This window comes from Toxorhynchites rutilus, chromosome 2 (genome assembly GCF_029784135.1).
Source record: "Toxorhynchites rutilus septentrionalis strain SRP chromosome 2, ASM2978413v1, whole genome shotgun sequence".
Classification (NCBI taxonomy): domain Eukaryota; kingdom Metazoa; phylum Arthropoda; class Insecta; order Diptera; family Culicidae; genus Toxorhynchites; species Toxorhynchites rutilus.
The window spans coordinates 342,967,981-342,990,631 of record NC_073745.1 but is presented as its reverse complement, the minus strand read 5'-3'; the positions used below and the strand labels follow the sequence as shown (position 1 = coordinate 342,990,631).

Sequence of the window (22,651 nt, the reverse complement as noted above, 5' to 3'; positions counted from 1 at the left end):
TACAAGGACTACCAAAGAGCTGAGAACGTGCTCTATAGAAAGATGCAATGGGAAGCATTTCCAACAGAGATGGAAACTTTATTCAATGGCGGAACAATATCGTCAGGACCATTGGTCAGTTACGCACCCTTCCTAGACGAGGCAGGGGTAATGAGAAGTGGAGGACGTTTGAAGAAAGCCATGTCAGTACCATGGACTACAAGAACGCCAATATTGCTCCCACAAAAGCATCCATATACATATTTGATCGTGAAAGCAACACACGAAAGATATTTCCACCACGGCGAAAACACCGTCATAGCAGCATTACGGCAGAAGTATTGGATACTGCATATAAGAACAGTATTAGCAAACGTCAAGAAGAATTGCAATAGGTGCAAAATACGACGTGCAACTCCGGTAGAGCCGATGATGGCAGATTTACCACATTTCCGCACAGAAGCGCATATACCTCCATTTACAAACTGCGGAGTAGATTACTTCGGACCTTTCGAAGTAGCGGTAAAGAGATCGCTCGAGAAGAGATGGGGCGTCATATTCACCTGTCTCTCAACAAGAGCAGTACATATTGAGATGGCAGAAAATCTCAGTACTGATGCGTTCATGGTCGTGTTAAGGAACTTCCAGAACCGAAGAGGAAAGGTCACCAGTATCTACAGCGACAACGGAACGAACTTCGTTGGAGCAGAGCGAGAGTTAAAGTCGCTAGTCAATGAAATCAACGAGAAGATGGGCAAAAATGAAGCAGCAAAAATGGAAATCCAGTGGAGATTCAACCCACCTTCAGCACCACATTTTGGAGGCGCATGGGAGAGATTAATAAGAAACGTCAAAGTAGCACTAGCAGAGATCCTGAAAGTTTGGGGTAGGAGCAAGCCATCAGCAGCAACGTTGCAAGCTGCATTCATCCAAGCGGAATTTTTAGTCAACTCTCGACCGTTGACACACATACCAGTCTCCTGCATCGACGATGAAGTGTTGACGCCATTCCACGCGTTAATAGGAAGAGCAGGAGAGTATGCCCCACCGTATGCACCAACGACCAGTCAGTATGACACAGCGCAATGGAGACGCATTCAACATTATTCCAAGTTGTTTTGGAACCGATGGAAGAAGGAGTACTTACCAACTCTGTTAAAGCGTAATAAAAATACGCAGAAAGTAGAACCGATCAAAGTCAACGACATCGTCTTAATCACGGACGACGACGCACCACCAGGAAAATGGCTTAAAGGACGAGTCATCGAAACGTTTGTGGCGAGCGACGGGCAAGTTCGCCAAGCAAAGATCCAAACCGCGAAAGGTGTCCTGAAACGACCGGCAGTTAAAATTGCAGTACTGGACATTATCAAGGGAAATGATCCAGCCATCAACTAATCAGGAAGAAGACGTCAGTGCTCGCTACCAGAGCACCAATATCCGAAAGATGCAGCCAACTGATGTAAGCTCGCGTCAGAGCTAAGATGTATGATCCATGGACCAAGCATTGAAGAGGACATCCTTTGGAACCAGGCAACGTGCCGAAGAATTGAAATTTAAAAGTGTTTTTAAACTCTGTTAGAATATAAGGATGAATGTAAAATAAATGATGCTCCGAAAACATGTAAACAAATAGAGATATAAGTAACACAGGTAGCATAGGGTCCGTTCAGGAATTTTATAAATCGAACAAGTAGATTTATCAGGGCCGGAATGTTACGGACCCAATTTAGATAGCAAGGCCGGCCAATAAACAAAATAATGTTATTGAAGTGCAAACGAGCGCATAGAAAATTTATAGCCCAATGAATCACCAGATACGGCCATGTGATTCATCCCTTTCTTATTTTTATTTTTCTTTTGTATAGCTTCAGACAAGCGGTGCATGACGCACCAGAAAGTAGGGACAAATAAATAAACAAATCTGTGACCCGCACGATCCTCTGAATAGATCGTATTACTCATAGTGTAGCGCAGGCATACAAGATAGGAAATCACGTGTTCATTTGAGACCGTGAGCAGGCAGCATAGACAGATAAGGCGCCTGGAATACACAAAGACAACAAGGCACCAGGCGAAAGATTATTGCTGGTAATAAGCCTGGCCTCGCCCATTATCGAATATACGAAGGGCTATAAACAAAAATAACATTTTAAGCCGACGATGAGTAATAAACTTTCTAAATTGTACCCCTCTAGCGAGAGCGACAAAGGTCCGCAGAGATAAGCGGGTAGTAATAACATGTAGGGAAATAGCAGGCAGACAATCGATATGGGCTCGGTTGTCTGAGAAGGAAAGAGAGATCTCTTCTCTCCTTTATAGTTTTAACGCCTAGGAATGAATTCTTGGGTATATATACTGGGGATTCTGGCCTAGGAAGTTCAGTTCAATTTCACAGTTCAAATCAAACAGTTCAATTTCACAGTTCAAATCAAACAGTTCAATTTCACAGTTCAAATCAAACAGTTCAAATCAGAAGTCTAATTCGTTAGTTCAAAATCAAAGTTCGTAGTTCAAAGTTCAATTCGTGATCCGAAAATCCACCAAGCGTTGACAACCAGGCGTCACGCATCAGAATCCGGATACACCCAAGCGTTGGCAACCAGGCGCCACGCTATAAAAGGTATAACCAAAAGGAACAAATCCCAATCCGAAAAGCAGACCATTTGCTTCGCTTCACCGGACCGCACTGGAGCCGGAAGAGGTTGAAGTTTTGTGGCTGCCCTAGCCGGGATTTGTTCACGCAAAGGGGCTTAGCCCATAAGAGACCAACCAAGTCCAGGGAAATAGATCCCTGGCTTTAATAAATTTAAACCGTGATTCTCAGGCCTCAATTGCCGACATCTAGGGAAATAAGTTCCCTAGATTAATCACGAAGCGCTCGAGAGAGGACGAGCGAAAAGTCTTGCCTTCATAGCAAGCATCTAGGGAACTCCAGTTCCTTAGATTATAGGAGGCGATATACATACATCCAAGACACATTTGGATGATATATGATGCATATAACCGGCACATACAAGCAAAAGTGGAAGCGTAATACGTATATGCCATATTTCATACGCATATAAAGCCGTATATAACGATATACGAATCTTTTTACACAGTTATGCAATTCGACCCGACAACGTTATAGAAAATGAATAGAATGTGCGTATATGATACTGCACATCACGATACCATAATGATCGTTATACCGATATACGACTTAATCCATCAATGATTTAGAAAATCGTGTTTTTGCATTTTATATGATTTCGGATACACATGATGATTGATTGATATTGATATTTGATTGATATTTTATATGATTATAATTTGATACGAGTTTATATGCGACCTAGCATGTGCCAAAGTTATACGATTTAATGTTTGCTGGGCATCCAAAGTGAAAATCGCAACATTCCGGTCGAAATGTGTGGCCGAGTAGTGGAAAATTGAGTCCAACGGATCGATCGCTGTTAACGGGCCCGTGGTGGCCATATTACCGATATTAAATTTCATCCTGAAAAAATGTTGTTGAGCTATGTTGAACTACAACCAGAATTTAAATTCAATATCTCACAAAACCTATGTTTTTCGATCGTGAGTTCAAAACTCAGGACCATTGACCATCTTTGTGTTGTTACAGAATAACTACGTCCACGCAACAATCATCAGCGATGGAGATCGATCCACGGTCGAAATAAGATCGATTCATCCATGCAACTGCTCTGCTCTGCAAGACACATCGGGCTGCTGTTCTATAAATAACTCAACAATGATCAAACAACTGTCTCCGCTGTCCGGTCTAACTGGATAATGGATGAACAGAAGGAAAAACTCTTACGCCTAAATGGCTATTGTGTAAATGTGTACCATATACGATGGTATAGAAGGGACTCTAACGCCGAAAAATGGCAACTGTGTAATGTGCTAATTATAGATATATGATAACCATGTGACATGTACACGATTAAAATTCGGCTCTGTTACAGCTAAAATGCTAATGAGCCTTAAACAAATAAATGGGATAAAAAAACCTATGTTTTATTAAAAAACAAGTTGACGAGTCCCTAATGAAAAACCCGTTAACACAGATATCACTAACCCCTAGTTTTTAAACATAATTCAAAGGATTTTTCGATATCACCCTCAAACTCTCATCTTAATTGTAGGATTGTTCTGGAATCTAATGAGTTCGAAAAGATTTTGATTAAAATTCTGGATATTTGAAAGCATAGCTTTATGCCGCATTAATATGCAAGCAATCAAATGTGTTTGTGAAATGTAACTTCCTAGCTGGACCATGAATCGGTGCGTGCTGTTGGAGTACAACATGCACAGTATTATTTCAATAAACGTTTATATTTCAAAACGAAACATTCTTGTAATAAAAAAAACTCACCTGCGATACCAACGCCTTAGTCTCTAAAGTTGTACTCTCCTGTATAACACTTTTGAACTCTTTCGGACTAGATAATTTGAACTCCGCTGCCGAGGCCAGAAACTCCTGGATCTCGAGCAAGCTCTGCTCGGCGATTTCCCCCGAAACAGAACATTTCTCTATCCGCTGGGTAGCCAGTAACTCGATGCCTCGCGCACACCATTGATTTGCCTAAAAAAAGAAAGATACATAATTTAGTCCAAGAATCAACACAGCGGAACATTCTCACCTTCTCAACCCTTTCCATCAACTCCCGCGCCTTGATCAACGTTTCGATGCGCTTCGACATCCGTTCGTTGATCAGCTCGCACACCCTCGCCAACTCGTCACACTTCGGTTGCACGACCTCCCTCGGGCAGGAGCTAATACAGCCCTTGGAACCGATCAGCTTCTGCCCCGTCGCAACAACCTGCTGGGCCCGATCCACGTCTACCGCGCAGCTCTGCTGGAACTCTTTGGTTTCTCTGATCAGCTGGTCCATCCGCTCGACCGTTTCGCCTATTTCGGTCATATCGGACACCACCTTCAGGTGGCGATCGAAGTTCGCCTGCAGCTCGCGGAAGTCCTGCTCGAAGCGCCGCAGCTCCAGACACTTCTTCAGCCGCGACAGATGGACCGTCCAGAAGTCCTCGAAGCGCCGCTCGGTTTCCTCCAGCTGCACCAGGAGTCTGTGACAATCGCGACTGTCATCAAAACGATGATGCATAGTATTGTTTGAGAAATTCCCTGCACTGGATTTTTGTTTTTTGTTTTTGATTTTTGGATTTTGTTTCGTGTGATTTTTTTTGTCGTTCGAATGAGATGGTTAGGGATAATTTTGAGAATACGCGCGAGGAGATGAGATGGGATGAGGGAAATGGAAAGTAATGAAATATTTTCATGAGTTTTGATGGCGAATGTTGCTAGAAGCATATTACATATTTACACCAGGTAATGAGAAGTAGGATGTGTGTGAGGCGGTGGGCGCGTGCGACATTCAATGTGTTCCAAACGGTGTGAGGTTGTTAAATGTGAATAATCTAAAAGTGAGATGAATCTACGTGAATTTTCAAAACTACAATGTGTTGGTGCTGGTGTGAACGTGTTTTGCCTGATTCTATTGTGCTGGTAAACGTGTATAAGTGAAAATTTAGGTTAATGGCAAACAGAACATAGTTTCTACAATTTTGTAGTTTTTAATTATATAGATAAGAAGAGATAAATGCGCAACCGTTTCCGTAATGAAACTAAGCACCGGATGATCGAGGTTACGAATCGTTAGTTTTGTTCGCCCAATACGCCTAAATGTAGACTGTATATTCAGACTTTAGGAACAAACGCTTGGAGACAATTCGAAACATCTTTGACACTGAACGAAATTGTCGATCTCAATATGTTCAAAAACATTTTGTCCGATTTAGGTTTAGGTAAATTATATAAAAAATTTCGAACACAAACTAAGCATTAAATTTATTTTAAATTTATTTGCGGAACACAAAAAAAATGTAATGTGAGAACATAAGGTAGGTAGAATTACAGTGACCGGCACAAAAAAAATCTTGAAGATTAAAACATTTCAACAAAGATGAATGCCTTATTTTGCCTTAAGGTAAATTATATTGATGTATCCGATTTTGAGTGTTTTCACGTAACTAATAAATGTAAATCGATTTTTCTTCATGAAAATCACATGTAATCGAGAAGAATTCGAGTTTGTTGAAAGGCCCCAAATCTCTAGTTGCTAATAATACCATAAGGCGTTCAAATGGTTCTTTTCTTCTTTTTAACGATTTTCTTCACAGATAAATTATGATCATTGTTTTTCTACCTCTGATCATGGTTTGTCCGAAAAATGATCATGGTTTGTCCGGTTTTAGGAATCATCATTCTTGAATGAAAAAATTTTCAAGTAGATGTGATGATGATGATGTTGGATTAAAGAGGCTTTAAACTTTTCAGTTCATTCGCCTCTAACAAGTAGATGTTGCATTTCTCATTGCTTATGTTACTGTCATCATATTGATCTATTGATATATAAATCTGATACAAATGGTGTGCAAGCATGATGTTTACATTTTCTGTAGATGTTATAACCCAGAAAAGGACTGAATACGTACGAAATAATTATCTGGAAATTTATTTAAAGTCAGCTTAAATGACGGGCGCATTGACACCAATAGAAGGTGAATTATATAAGCATTTAGAACATATGAATTCGTAAAAATATCATGTAAATCTACTGTATCATGAAAAAGACAATTTTATTTACACGTTTTGAATGATAAGAATGCCTGATTTGACACAGGTGCGCTGAGTTAGAGAGTTCAAAAAAGTGGACAAACCATGATCATATTTTCGACTGGACAAACCAACATCATTCACCTTATTTTTTCAACAATTTGAAAAAGCAATAAGAAATTATCGTCACGTATTATATTACTTAAAACTCGAATGTATTGATCGGAATAAAACCAAATTTATAGTGGAAAAGAGAAATACATGTATTTAAGTCAGTTCAAATACGTTGGACTATATGCTAAACAATTTTCGTTTGCACTTTGCCATCCTTGACTCTTTGCGAGTTCACGTTTCATTCTGTGAAATATAAACCGGTAATTTGAGTTTTTCAAGAGAAAGCTTCATTTATCATCTAAAATTACTTTTTATAGCTGTATTCAGATATTGCCTTCCGCTCACGCAGCGAATTCGTGTTTATGTCTTCAATGCTTTCAAAAGGGTTCTCACGAAGCGGTAATTTGAGTTTCGGAGATAAGAAAAAGTCACACGGGTTCATATCATCATATCCGAAGAGAAATTATGCGACGGATGAACGTGGAATCAGAATCTGATCGTTTAGGTATGTCTTCAGCCACTTGATTTTGATGAAATCTTTGAAGAAAATTGAGCACTTGTTGACACTAGTCGTGCTGCGACTTTTCTCATGCATTTCTCATATTTCAACAATTTAAAACTGCATTGGGGCATGTTAATGTGATAGAGAGTAATAAGCTTCACAAATACGGATGAATTATTTTGACGTTTGTTTGAGTGAAGGCAATACTGCCCCTTTGCATATGTCGAATGGGTTTGAATCTCGGACTGATATTTTAGAATGCAGAAGTCGATCTCGATCGCATTACAAAATTTCCAAACTCGTTCGGATTCCGGAATAGAGGTAAACAGCTTCGACCAATAGAATTGTTCATATCAAAAATCGCCAAGCAAAAAAAAAGATTAACTTGGTCTCAATGACGCTGTGAACAAACAAAATGACAGATCGCGCTCAGAATTGACATTAAGAATGACTGCAGTACCAAGTCAAAAAAAAACTAGAAGTGGGTTGAATCTGTGATACAACCGCAAGGTAGATGTAGGACTACCGTTTGTTCGGTATTTATTTGTTTAAAGCCGCATCTGAAATAATTCTCAATGAATAAATGGATGAGTTTTTAGGGGAGCTTTCGAAAACGAGAGCGTTACGTTGGAGCCACAAGGTTTTGAGCCTTAATACCACATTGTCGACTGCACGAAGAGACATGATAATTCGTTCGAAGGATAAAATATCTACGAATTATATGCTTCGAAAGCAAACTATCGATAAAGACGAATGAACTGAACAAGTTTAGAGTCTCTATCGCTGAAGAAAACAACAACAACAAATCATTGGAATTACAGGAATCTATAAATAATCGTACCTGCTTGAAATTTTATCTCAGTCATGGTCAATATGCGAGTAACGCAACACACGGCTTTCAAAGCAATATTGTCGTCCACTTTGTGCACAACATCGTCGAACAACTTGTATGTAGCGAAGGAAAAATGTTCAGCAGATGAAGCAATCACGCAAAACTGGTAAAAAATTTATTCTCCGCTTTCTCATGTTTGCCCGTTTGTACATTGCTTGTCAATAATTCCCAAACTCTCTTCCCCCTTTGTGTGTGATATAAATTGTATATCATTTCCAATAAACTACATATTTGTCGCTTCTAATCAGTCTACATGAATGTTGCGCTCGCTCTGTCCTTCCTCACAATATCCACTTCCCGTTTGCTGATTGTTGAGTGAACTTTGTTCGTGTTCGTGTTCGAGCGCTGAGCAAGAATGTCTTTCTCAAGTTTAATTTTGTACCCCTTATAAGTTATATAAGACGAAATCTTACGTCGAAAAAATACAGTTATTACAATATAGATTCATGTACGAAACCTAGCCCAGCAACACAACAGCCACACTTCGCTTTCTAACAGTCCAAGGTCAGACAATCATCGAACCGCGTGGTCAATATGTGAACATTTCCCAAGAATGGAATGGCAATAAACAAAATCCCGATCCACGTGGTAAACATGATCCATCGAATCGCTAATGCTATAAACAGAAGAAGTGTTCGTTAGCAGAATCCGAAGAACCGAGATGCAACACGTCACATTATGAATGGGCACCAACCAAGAGGGCGGACCGGACGATCAAATTGTCGTGAATTAAGAAATCAAAATTATAAAAAGTTTAGCGACAGAAAACTAGCTTTAGTATGTAAGATGAACGTGTAACTTTAACATCGAAATAGTATTTTTTTATAATACGCACGGAGCATAATTCATAACTATATAAAGTTTTTGTACCAACACAGCCACAGAATTGATACTATTCAGAGAATATAGAATACGAAAAATATATTTCACTGGTGTGGAAAATAATCTTCAAAAATGTCCTTGATTGAAGAAATTACAAAAAGAATGTATTCAATCGCAGTATTGTGTTGTATTATAAGTGTAAAACAAAAAAAATGTACCCTTTCGCTTCTAGGTAATTTTGAGTTCTGAAAAGAGCTGGATTTGATTTGTTGAAAATGAAACAAAACCTCTCGGGTTATGCGTGATGTGTGGCGATAGTAGCTTCTTTCGAAGCCGCTGCTGCTTTCTTTGGTTTCGCTGTTTTCGGCTTCTGCACAGCGATTTTTGAGGATTTAGTTGGCGTTTGCTTACGGGCAGCCGCACCGGCAGTAGCAGCAGCATGCTCCAATCGCTGTTCCATTATAACTGAGTGGATTTCCGAGCTGGCGCCTGCTTATGTACAAATTATTGTGATTTCAAGGCAGTTTTTGAGTCAGTAAAAAAAGTTTTTTGATGAATAAGTTACATGACACGTAGACAGTTTATCTTTCGAATTAAGCGGTTATCATATCATTTCGTTCAGCCGGCAAAAATGTTTTAACGTTCAAAATCATGTTTCTCCAATGTTACACTCTCGTTTTCGCAACTTTGAACTTACACCCCAGTATAGAAATGAAAAACGTAGTCCTACGTCAAAAAAATGACAAACATTCAGCGGGAAGATTTAAAATTATAAATTTCCTATTTATATTTGACAGAATGACAGAGTTAAGGTGGTGGAAGCCATTGTAGTAGTATCGGTAAAACCACGTATAAAAATGGGGTAATAGTGTTTGTGAAAGAAGACCAAAGCACACGTAAATAGATCGATTCACTTATCAGACTGTGTGCTTCACTAACACGAGTCATAGAATACATTTGAAAAAAATCACAATTCAATACCTAAGTAAAATGTATTAGCGATGTGTTCCGATGAACAATTGCATATCTATCTATCTATCTATCTATCTATCTATCTATCTATCTATCTATCTATCTATCTATCTATCTATCTATCTATCTATCTATATATATAAAAATGGAGTGATGTCTGTCTGTCTGTCTGATTCTTATAGACTCGGAAACTACTGAACCGATCGACATGAAAATTGGTATGTAGGGGTTTTTGGGGCCGGGGAAGGTTTTCGTGATATTTTGAGACCCCTTCCCCCTCTCTAAGGGGGGGGGGCTGCCATACAAATGAAACACAAATTTCTGCATTACTCGGAAATTAACCAAGCAAACGAAACCAAAGTTGGCATGTGAAAGTTTTAGGGTGCAATAAATGTTTCTATGATGGTTAGACAGTCCTTCCCCCACTCAAAGGGGGGGCTGCCATACAAATGAAACACAAATTTCTGCATTACTCGAGAATTAATCAAGCAAATGAAACCAAATTTGGCATGTGGAGGTTTTAGGATGCAATAAATGTTTCTATGGTGATAAGATACTCCTTCCCCCTCTCTTAGAGGGGCTGCCATACAAATGAAACACAAATTTCTGCATTACTCGGAAATTAACCAAGCAAACGAAACCAAAGTTGGCATGTGAAAGTTTTAGGGTGCAATAAATGTTTCTATGATGGTTAGACAGTCAGTCCTTCCCCCACTCAAAGGGGGGGGGCTGCCATACAAATGAAACACAAATTTCTGCATTACTCGAGAATTAATCAAGCAAATGAAACCAAATTTGGCATGTGGAGGTTTTAGGATGCAATAAATGTTTCTATGGTGATAAGATACTCCTTCCCCCTCTCTTAGAGGGGGCTGCCATACAAATGAAACACAATTTTTTGCATTACTCGGAAATTAATCAATCAAACGAAACCAAAGTTGGCATGTGAAAGTTTTAGGGTGCAATAAATGTTTCTATGATGGTTAGACAGTCCTTCCCCCACTCAAAGGGGGGGCTGCCATACAAATGAAACACAAATTTCTGCATTACTAGAGAATTAATCAAGCAAATGAAACCAAATTTGGCATGTGGAGGTTTTAGGATGCAATAAATGTTTCTATGGTGTTAAGATACTCCTTCCCCCTCTCTTAGAGGGGGCTGCCGTACAAATGAAACACAAATTTTTGCATTACCCGAGAATTAATCAAGCAAATTAAACCAAATTAGGCATATGGAAACTTTAGGGTGCAATGAATGTTTCTATGGTGGTTAGATACCCCTCCCCCCTCTCTTAGGGGTGGCTGCCATACAAATAAAACACAAATTTCTGCATTACTCGAGAATTAATCAAGTAAATGGGCGGGACGAAGTTTGCCGGGTCAGCTGGTATATAAATATATAAAGAATGTGTATTTGCATATGAAGTAAAATTCTGATCATACGCGAGCAAATTTATAATACATGCTAATTGGGGCTCTTTTGGTATTAACTAGTTCATCCGCATAGTAACTCGATGTTGATAATTATTTATTATTTTTTTTCGTTGATCGTATTGTTTGATTCTCATGACATAAAACGCTATGACTCAGAAATGACATTTTATTGAGTGGTTTTTATAGCTGTTTCGATTATGTTGTCTGGCATCAGTGTCGAAAAAATAACGATGCTCTCACCAATACAAACAAAACCATTGCGGAAAATTGAAAAATGAAAATTTAACCTTCAGACACTAGCTCCAGTTTTCCGACGTTTTTCACTATACAGTGCGACGGCAGATGAAAATTTAATATCTTGTGGGTAATCGATTAGAGTTTGGTTGTTATTACTTGATGGGAAGTGTGCGAAAACGATCATTTTCTTCACACTGTTTCGCAAATTATTGATTTTCTGGCGAGGGGTGAGGGAGGGAGATGAAAGAAATGAGCGCCATTGAGGCAGCCATTTGTGGCTAGCTTCCACCTTCACCTTAAGGGCAGTTCGGTGTAATCATGCGTTAGGAACGAATTCCTCTGTAATTGATATCTTTATCAATGATGTAACATTTTATTCAACAAATGATATAAAAGACAACATCATTAAAGTTAAATGGATGAATTGAATATGATAAATATATATTTGCAGATATTCCAAGTGTTTTGGGAAATGCGTTTTCTTTTGTATCGGTCACTGCAAGTCCAGGTGCTATTATATAATTCGAATACCAACGGGAACAAGTAACAATACATATTTAGCGCACAGTGTGTAGCATTGTGTTAGTCACATTAACGGCAAAAGCATATTCGAGTGATAATATGGATTTTCCAAACGTCCAAAAATACTGACAAGCGTGGAAGCAGACACATTCACAAGCAACAAAACATCACGTATCTCACTCTCTTCATATACTTTGAAAGCAAGGATCCATCAGCATTCACCGAAAACAACACACACGTAAGCTCTACAGCAAAATGAGCGGGACACGATGAATCGCTCCACTTTTTCGTGGAACTGAAAAATGTTATCAATCAATGTAGTTTGTTAATCAAAATCTCAATCCGTTTTTTTTTGTATTTTCTCTGGGAAAATAACCAGTGCAAGGCAGATAAAATACTTCTAACACTAAATTTCAGTAGTTAAGCTACGGTTATTGAAACAATTCACTCCATAAAATTTTGAAAACGCTCTGCGTCTATTTTCGGTGTGAATTGCCTCAATATTGGACTGTTTCTGGTTCACTCTCAAATCGACTGGGTTATAACTTTGGTAGTAGAGCAAAAAATAAACTAAGAATGAAAAATCCATTTTCCTTGTTAAAACCAAGCCAACAATAATTCAAGGACAGTAACAGTCAGCATTCAAAATTTTGTTAACTATGGTTTAGCCAAACCAATTGGAACACAATAAAGCTTACCTTTCGATTGAACTTATATTACCGAAACGCTCTACCGCCGTTTTGTCACACTCTTTATTGGTGCGCATTTCTTCCAGAAGAACTTCTCCGTGCCGACCTGCGGCCATTATATCCTCCTAAAATCCAAAACACAGATGTAGTAATTTTTCTTTTCGATATCACCCATAAAATTACCTTCAATTTCTCATACTGTTCACCCTGTTCCTCGATCAGCTTCTCGGTGGTATCCACCGAGTTCGGGAACTCCATCTCATGGATCGTCTTCATGAACGCATCCAAATTGCACGATATCATATTGGTCAACCCGGAGAACTTCTCCAGCGAGATCCGCTGTTGGATCCAATCGTGGTGCGAATAGCTCATTTCACCGCCCAAATCCAACGTGAGCTGTGTCTTCGATATGAACTCGTGCAGATCCTCCAGCGTCGCGCATACAATCACTCGAAAACGAAACTCATCCTTGAAGAATTTATTGCTCACTTCGGAGATCGCTTTCTGCAGAAAGCCCGATGGCCTCAACACGTACACAAAGTGCACCATGGCGGGAAAATACACGGATATTTTGAGCAGAACCGCCTTCACCGCTGCCCATCGATCTTTCCGCCGATCGATTATCAGATTGAATCCCAGGTCCGCTTCGGACAGCGAGGGCACCGAGGTGAGATACAGGACCAGCTTCTGGTAGTCCACATCGGTCAGATTGTGGAAATTGTTGTAGTCCGGGAAGGTGATCAGCGGACAGCCATCCTTCGAGCGGCCGCCTGTGAAACAATGGTTGGAATTATGATCAATTATTATATACATATTCATAACATACACTGCGTTTCACAACTATAGAACCACTCAAATTTTCTGAGTATCCAGAGATATGTAAGAAGTCGGTTAAATTCAAGTATATGGTGTAGGATATAATAACTATCTTCATTTAAAGGCCTGACCATTTGAGCTTTATTGTTGTGTTCCGACGCGAAACATTCAAAAAACTAAAATTCCAGTGTTTCATATCTATAGAACCAGATGGATAAAGTCTCACTCCTATACAAAATTAACGTCAAATTACAATTAGTCATCTTTAGTTCTGAATCAGATCAAATATCTAATTCGGAGTGGTTTTGACCCAGCTGCGCCATGTTGTAATGTGTATTTCGTTCTACGCAGAGGATACTGCTCGTTTAAGCTCTTCAAATCACTCATACTGCTGGTAAGCAGCCTTTACTATTCGTACGATCACTCCTCATAAGTTCTTGATAGAGTTTTGATCTGGTAAACAAACTGACCCGTCCAGAATCTGAAGCCTCTATTCATGAAACCATGCCCTGACCTTCTGGATTTTATGAAATGATTCCAAATTACCCAATTATAACAATGTTTTTGATGCAAAAACAGCAATAAATGATTCTGAAGTACTTCGTTGCACTTCTGACTGTTCGCTATCTGAACCAGGTATTATTGAAAAAATTCTCCCCAAACCATAACGTGAGTTCATCAACAACCTCACCACTTAAAAACCGAAGAAAAACGTGACTACCTCTGCGGTTACATCAACAAGATCCTTTTCAGTAAAATATTACCACATAGCGGTGACAAGATACAGGTGTGTAAAACCATGTTACTAAACACACTGGGAACACGAAAAGGGTATGTGAATATCGCTATGACTAAGCGGTCACTGCAAAATGTTATGGAGAACGACAAACGAGGAAAACATGGTAAATACAAATTTCCTCATCTTTCCTCATCATTCGGTTGTAGAATCTCATTATCACCAAGAGAGAACAAACCACAAATACCTTGATCCTTCTCTAAATATAACCCTAATGTACCGTCTATATTGCGAGTATTGCGACAAAAGACGAGAACTTCTGTTCTACAAACTGGACATTGATCTTCCTTGGGGCTGTGAAACCGCAGAAAGAGTGGTGTGAACTTTACATCTGTGTGTCCAGGAGTTGAGTAGCTCACACCGCTTTAGATGCTGACAGGACAAATTTGGGTTCAGTCTCACGCCATTTTACGTTTTTTGATCTCGGCTTGTCCTGTGCTCGTTCTTTCTATCGTCGATTGGCCCCGAGAGTAGAAGTGTAGTAAATTTGTTTAAATGACGTCGTGAAAGTAAATTTGTCGAAATAAGTGTTGCGTGTTTGAATTTATAATTAAGTGTTGTTTGTTGTAGGAATAAAATACATCTATATTTACATATACGATTGTGGTTTAAAAATAGTAACAGAGCAGATTAAAAAAAGCCGGTCAGTACCATAAAAATCTAAAAACTGGAAACCTAACCTAACCTCAACCTACAGTTTAATGAAAGTCTTGAGACAATACAGAGCAATAACGAACATAAAAACTCATACAAATTAAACAAGTTAAAAAGGTAATTATCCATTAATAGAATCGTCAATAAAATAAAATAGAATGGTGACATTACATGTGCTAATGCTACCTGTTGGTCAGGTCCGACTAATGGGCCTTTTTGTTTTGACTGTTTTCTACAGCCTTGCACAGGGGAAAGGTCACACAGGAAGGAGCCCTGACGAGGGACAACACACTACGGCGCTGGACAACCGCGATATCTTCCAGACGTCTCGGATCGCAACCTCAATCCACAAAAGAGCACCAACCACCAAAACAGCAAGTACTGTGTGTCACCCTTAACCACACACAATTCTCCCACAAACAGAATTTTAAAATAAATACTATCGATTTGATTTCACAACGTTTTTTGAAATGAACTACATTCAGCAGCTCTTAATTTCTTTTAACTATTTTTTGTGCTCGTCATTCGGGTTCAAACGGAACCACCAGGCCTCGATCGCGGACTACGGCCAGAGCAACTCGCGTTCATTCTGCTGGTTGCCAAGTCTGATCACGAATGTTCACGAATTTGCAGACATTTTACTTTTGCCACAACCTTTTATTCCTGCTGCAGGCTGTTTAAAATAGTGACAAAACATTATTGATTCCAAGTGATAAACGAAGCTGGCTAGTATATCTGACATTAGCACATATTTACATATACAGGGTTTTCCAACTTTAAATTCCGAAAGTAAATTGAAATAAAACACACTTAGAATTCGAATTTCGATGAAACTTTTATTTCAAATTAAAGTTTGGTTTATGACATTATGTGTGAAATACAACATCATTCAAATGTTCACCTAGGGCTTCCTCGCACACCTTGATCAGGAACAGGTAATTTTCGATGACTTTTCGGCACATATGGGGCGGTATCTCGGTCATAACATCACGAATGTTGTCTTTCAAATGTTCAAGAGTTTGCGGAGAGTTGGCATAGACACGGTCTTTCGCATAAACCCACAAAAAAAAAGTCTAGCGGGTTCAAATCGCATCATCTGGACGGCCAATTGGCATCACCAAAACGCGAAATTATGCGTCCCTCAAATTTCGTTCGCAATATGGCCATGTTCGGTCGTGTTGTGTGGCACGTGGCACCGTCCTGCTGAAACCACATGTCATCCGTATCCATATCTTCAATTTGTGGCAAAAAAAATCGGTTAACATGCGGCCATAGCGCTCACCATTCACAGTTACCGTCTCGCCGTCCTCATTTTCAAAGAAATACGGCCCGATGACTCCACCAGACCATAATGCGCACCAAACAGTGACTTTTGGCGGATGCAATGACCTCTCAACAATCACGTATGGATTTCCTGAGCCCCATATACGGAAATTTTGGGTGTTCATATAGCCACCGAGCTCGAAATGTGCCTCATCGCTGAAGAAAATTTGATGCGAAAATTCAGCATTTTGCTGCTGTTGTTCGTTCACCCAATCGATATCGTATGCCCGACGCATTCCATGGTCACCACGCTCTAATTTTTGTACCAGTTGGACTTTATATGGATGTAGGTGCAAGTCCAAATGCAAAATTCGCCACAATGATGTGTTTGACAAGCCCAATTGCTGAGCACGCCGTGGAATCGAAACATTCGGGTCATCCTCCACACTGGCAGCAACAGCAGCAATATTTTCGGCCGAACGTACATTACGATGATGCACAGGTTTCACAATATCCGCTACGGATCCAGTTTGTTCGAATTTACGCACTACATTAGCGATTATGTGCTCTGTCCGATTGTGTGCAAAATCCGTCCGTAATGCTCGAAAAGCATTTGCCGGTTTTTCATCATTTTTATAGTATAATTTAACAAAATGCTAAATGCGATGCTAAAACGATCCATATTGTAAAATGGCAGACATTCAACTAACGATATGACGCTTTAGTTGACAGCTATGTCAAACGGGTGTCAGCGAAGGGCTGTATACTTTCGGAAGCCCGAAATGGAAAACCCTGTATTTCAGATTTTTATTTCATATATTTGAGAAAAAACATCTGGCATCCCAGAATTTTGTTTGTTCCGCTCAGAGAGGTCAGAGATTTGTTTTGCTACAGTAAGTACCGTATCTATAGATCTGATTTAACTTGGCCTGTTTCTAGCATAAAAATTTCGTTGTGTATCAGGAAATTCTGCCGAATTTGCAGGTATTTGATTGAGATTTAGTGAAACGGTTGATTGTATCCTGTAAAGTTTAACATTATTGTTTGTTTTGGTCGTAGTTGCTGCTGCTCTCTGCGCTCTCAGTGTTAAATTGTTGCTCTGGCTCCGGCGTATACCACGGCTTCTGAAATGGATATGCAGTTTGGTGATGATGACTCGCGGCTAGATAGATGAAACACAAGCGGCCTGATTCTACGCGGCGTGTGAGGTGAGATGACAATTGTCACATCACCATCACGTAAATCTCCTCACTCTATTCCTACAGTCGTATCAGATGCCGTGAGAGGTTCATTTTATGTATGTGAGAGGTCATTTTATGCAAGTGACAAGGTGTTCATTCCGCTGGTTGCCAAATCAGATCAAAGATATATGTGCGAATGTGGCATCGCACATATGTCTACGAATTTACAAACATTAAATTTTTGTCACAATGTTTTATTCCAGCTGCAGGCTGTTTAAAATAGTGACAAAACATTATGGGTTCCAAATGATAAACTAAACTGGCCAGTTTTGCAGACATTAGCACATATTTACAGATATTTGTTATTTTTATCGCAAAAATTTAAGAAAAAAACATCTGGCATCCCAGAATTTTATTTATTTCGCTCAGAGGTCAGATATTTGTTTTGTTACAGTCAGTGCTTTTTCGTTGTGTATCGGGACATTCTGTCGAATTTGCAGCAATTTGATTGGGATTTAGTTTGCTCAACAAGCAGAGTAAAACAGATTATTGTACCCTTTCGTTTGTTTTTGTCGTAGTTGCTGCTGCTCTCTGCGCTTTGTGTCCAATTGTTGCTCTGGCTCCGGTTCCGGCGTTCATCTCGGCTCCTGGAATGGATATGTAGTTCGGTGATGACTCGGTGCTAGATAGACGAAACGCAAGATCCATGTAATAGATAAATTGTAGAATGAATAAATTGATTCCATGTGATGGAAATATTTTCGGAGCGCTTATTCGTCCCATCGAATAATAACAGATTCTCCACAAGAAATTCAAACTGCTTGCAATTCGTCACAAGTACTGTGAAAATTGATGATAAATTGAATTAAATGATACATTCAACACCATAACTATCGATTCTTTACGACCAAAACGACACTTACTATTTCTCTTCCATTTTTCATTAGTTTTTATGCGCTGTCGACACCTCAAGACATATCGATGATTGTCACCTAGAAATCGCAGTTCATGTGACAATCGTCACGTAGATTTGAGAGCGGAAATACTGTGAGAGTTCATTCAAATGAGATTTCTCACGGCATACGTCTGGTAGAATCGCGTGACATATGTGACAATTGTCATCTCACCTCACACGCCACGCAGAATCAGGCCGAAGATCCATGTGATAGATATATTTTAGAGAAAATAAATAGATTTCATGAAATGGACACAATTCCGGTGTGCTTATTCGTCCGATTGAGGAATAACAGATTCTCTACCGCTTTCACAAAAAATTCCAACTATTTGCAGTTCGTCACTCGCACTGTGAAAATTGATGATAAATTGAATTCATTGAAACATACAATACCATTACTATCGATTTCATACGACACTTACGGCCTGATTCTACGCGGCGTGTGAGGTGAGATGACAATTGTCACATTACCATCACGCAACTCTCCTCACTATATTCCTACAGTCGTGTCGGATGCCGTGAGAGGTTCATTTTATGTATGTGAGAGGATGAACAACAAGTGCTAAGGCGTTCATTCTGCTGATTGCCAAATCTGATCAGAGATGCCACATTCGCACATATGTTCACGAGTTTGCAGACATTTAACTTTTGTCACAATCTTTTATTCCTGCTGCAGGTTGATTAAAATAGTGACAAAACATTATTGATTCCATATGATAAACAATTTTTTATCGCATATATTTGAGAAAAAACATCTGGCATCTCAGAATTTTATTTGTTTCGCTCAGAGAGGTCAGGTATTTGTTTTACTACAGTCAGTGCCGTATCTATAGATCTGATTTAACTTGGCCTGTTGTTAGCATAAAAATTTCGTTGTGTATCAGGACATTCTGCCGAATTTGCAGGTATCTGATTTAGATTTAGTGAAACGGGTGATTGTATTCTGTAAAGTTCAACATTTTTGTTTGTTTTGGTCCTAGTTGCTGCTGCTCTCTGCGCTCTCAGCGTTGAATTGTTGCTATAGCTCCGGCTCCGGCGTATACCACGGCTTCTGAAATAGATACGCAGTTCGGTGACGATGAATCGCGGCTAAATAGATGAAACACAAGATCCATGTGATAGATATATTTTAGAGAAAATAAATAGATTTCATGAAATGGAAATAATTCCGGTGTGCTTATTCGTCCGATTGAGGGATAACAGATTCACTACCGCTTTCACAAAAAAAATCAAACTACTTGCAATTTGTCGCTCGTACTGTGAAAATTGAAGATAAATTGAACTTATTGATACATACAATACCATTACTATCGATTCTATACGACCCAAAAAGACACTCTCTCCTCTTCCATTTTTCATTTGTTTTTATGCGCTGTCGACACCTCAAGACATGTCGACGATTGTCACCTAGAAATCCCAGTTCATGTGACAATCGTCACGTGTATTTGAGAGCGGGAATACGGTGAGAGTTCATTCAAGTGATTTTTCTCACGGCATACGCCTGGTGGAATCGCGTGACATAAGTGACAATCGTCATCTCACCTCACACTCCACGCAGAATCAGGCCGTTAATATGCCTCTTCCATTTTTCATTTGTTTCTATGCGCTGTCGACACCTCAAGACATATCCGGCCTGATTCTGCGTGGCGTGTGAGGTGAGATGACAATCGTCACTTATGTCACGCCATTCCACCAGGCGTATGCCGTGAGAAATCTCATTTGAATGAACTCTCACCGTATTCCCGCTCTCAAATATACGTGACGATTGTCCTATGAACTGGGACTTCTAGGTGACAATCGTCGATATTTCGTGAGGTGTCGACAGCGCATAAAAACAAATGAAAAATGGAGGAGGAATAATAATTGTCATTTTGGATCGTATAGAATCGATAGTAATGGTATTGTATGTATCAGTAAATCGAATTTATCTTCAATTTTCACAGTGCGAGTGAATTGCAAGTAGTTTGATTTTTTTGTGAAAGCGGTAATAAATCTGTTATCCCTCAATCGGACGAATAAGCACACCAAAATGATTTCCATTTCATGAAATCTATTTATTTACTCTAAAATATATCTATTACATGGAACTGCATATCCATTTCAGAAGCCGTGGAGCCGGAGACACAGAGAGCAGCAGCAACTACGACCAAAACAAACGAAAATGTAAAACTTTACAGGATACAATCAACCGTTTCACTAAATCTCAATCAAATACCTGCAAATTCGGCAGAATGTCCCGACACGCAACGGAAATGTTTATGCTAACAACAGGCCGAGTTAAATCAGATCTATAGATACGGTACTGACTAGAGGAAAACAAATATCTGACCTCTCTGAGCGAAACAAATTAAATTCTGTGATGCCAGATGTTTTTTTCTCAAATATATGCGATAAAAATCTGAAATATCTGTAAATATGTGCTAATGTCTGCAAAACTGGTCAGCTTCGTTTATCAATAAAAACCAATAGTGTTTTATCACTATTTTTAACAGCCTGCAGCAGGAATAAAAGGTTGTGACAAAAGTTAAATGTCGGCAAATTCGTGAACATATGTGCGAATGTAGCACCTCGGATCTGATTTGGCAACTAGCAGAATGAACACCTTGTCACATGCAGTTCATCCTCTCACATATATAAAATGAACCTCTCACGGCACCCGACAGTAGGAATAGATTGAGGAGAATTGCGTGACGATGTGATAATTGTCATCTCACATCACACGCCGCGTAGAATTAGGCCAATCGACGATTGTCAGCTAAAATCCCAGTTCATGTGACAATTGTCACGTATATTTGAGAGCGGGAATACGGTTCATTCAAGTGAGATTTCTCACGGCATACGCCTGGGAAAATCGCGTGACATAAGTAATAATTGTCATCTCACCTCACACGCCACGCAGAATCAGGCCGAATGTACATGAAAACAAAACAATTTAAAAAATCGATATTTTACGAAACATCTAGTGTAAATCTCTATTTTTTATCGAATGTCATCTATCATATCTTGTATATGTTTCAAACAGAATTCAATTTAGTGATTTAGTGATTTTTCAAGATAACATTCAAATTGAACTTCGAAAAAATCGTTTCAACTTGCCCCGGTGTACCTTATAGCTTCTTGACTGATATTCCGAACAGACTCATATTCGAAACACTTCATTTTAAAAAACTAAATTTTCTGAACATCAATGTTATGAATAAATGAATAATGAAAACCCCGATATTATTTGGGGTATACCCTTCCGTATAACAACATTTATAGGTATAAAAAAACATTGATGTTCAATAAATTTAGTTTTTCAAATTAAGTGTTCGGAATTCGAGTCAAAACGGTACATTACATATAAATCTATAGCATACCAACCCATGATGTAGGCGGTGCATAAATTTGGGCGCTAAACCTATTAGAAAAACGTCGAAAAACATCGAAACCATTGAAAAATGTTTCTCTCACCCGTAATGATCGCATACTGGGGATGCAGCAAATCGGCCACATCCGCTACGCTGAGCGGTTCCTCCGCTGAACTCACGCTGGACTGCATAAGCTGCTCACCACCACCACTTCCACCACCGACGCACCCGTTGACACCATTCCGCTGGGGGGACATAACGTGAGTGGCTCCACCATTAGTTAGCAGAAGTGAACTGCAGCTTCCGAATGTGTTCAAATTCAGGTGATTCCCATTTTGACACACATTCTCGATGAGTTTATTTACATTGGCAGAATTCTGCAGATTCTGACTGAGCACCGTCTGGACCGAACTAACCGATGTAACCGATGACTGGTGCTGGAACAGATGATGGTGGCCGTGATGAGCGGAGTGATACGAGGATGATGTGCTTGTGCCACTGATATTCGTGGTGATGCTCTGCGATTCTGTGAACAAAAAAAAAGACAGGAATTAAATGATTAGCTTGTTTTAGATATTTTCGAAGAAGGGAAGATAATTTTTCGTTGCACGTAAAGTACATGTGCGAATATGATGCATGGTTTGCAACACGGAATAAATTTATGTTCTAGCACATAATATGTGGTCTAGACGTGAATCGATCACGCCCAGCCATAAGCGTTCCGGTGGTCGACACACGCAACAAAATAAGTTATAATCTTAACTAGCTCCCCATAGTAAAGGAGACGAAAATAATAACAATTATAGAAAATCACACATCATGACGGACGCGCTC

General features: G+C 39.4%; 1 protein-coding gene across 1 annotated transcript in view; it reads right to left on the bottom strand.

Annotated features, from left to right (window-relative positions):
• The window catches only part of LOC129769411 (guanine nucleotide exchange factor DBS), a 179,943-nt gene extending 157,579 nt beyond the window's left edge, over positions 1-22,364 (bottom strand). Inside the window, exons 1-5 of the mRNA XM_055771689.1 lie at positions 21,921-22,364; positions 12,986-13,572; positions 12,812-12,927; positions 4,632-5,070; positions 4,364-4,573 (exon numbers count right to left, since the gene is read on the bottom strand). Of these exons, the coding sequence (XP_055627664.1) occupies positions 4,364-4,573; positions 4,632-5,070; positions 12,812-12,927; positions 12,986-13,572; positions 21,921-22,074 (1,506 nt within the window). The 5' untranslated portion in view covers positions 22,075-22,364. The remainder of the gene's footprint in view (positions 1-4,363; positions 4,574-4,631; positions 5,071-12,811; positions 12,928-12,985; positions 13,573-21,920) is intronic.
• Positions 22,365-22,651: the final 287 nt, after the last annotated feature.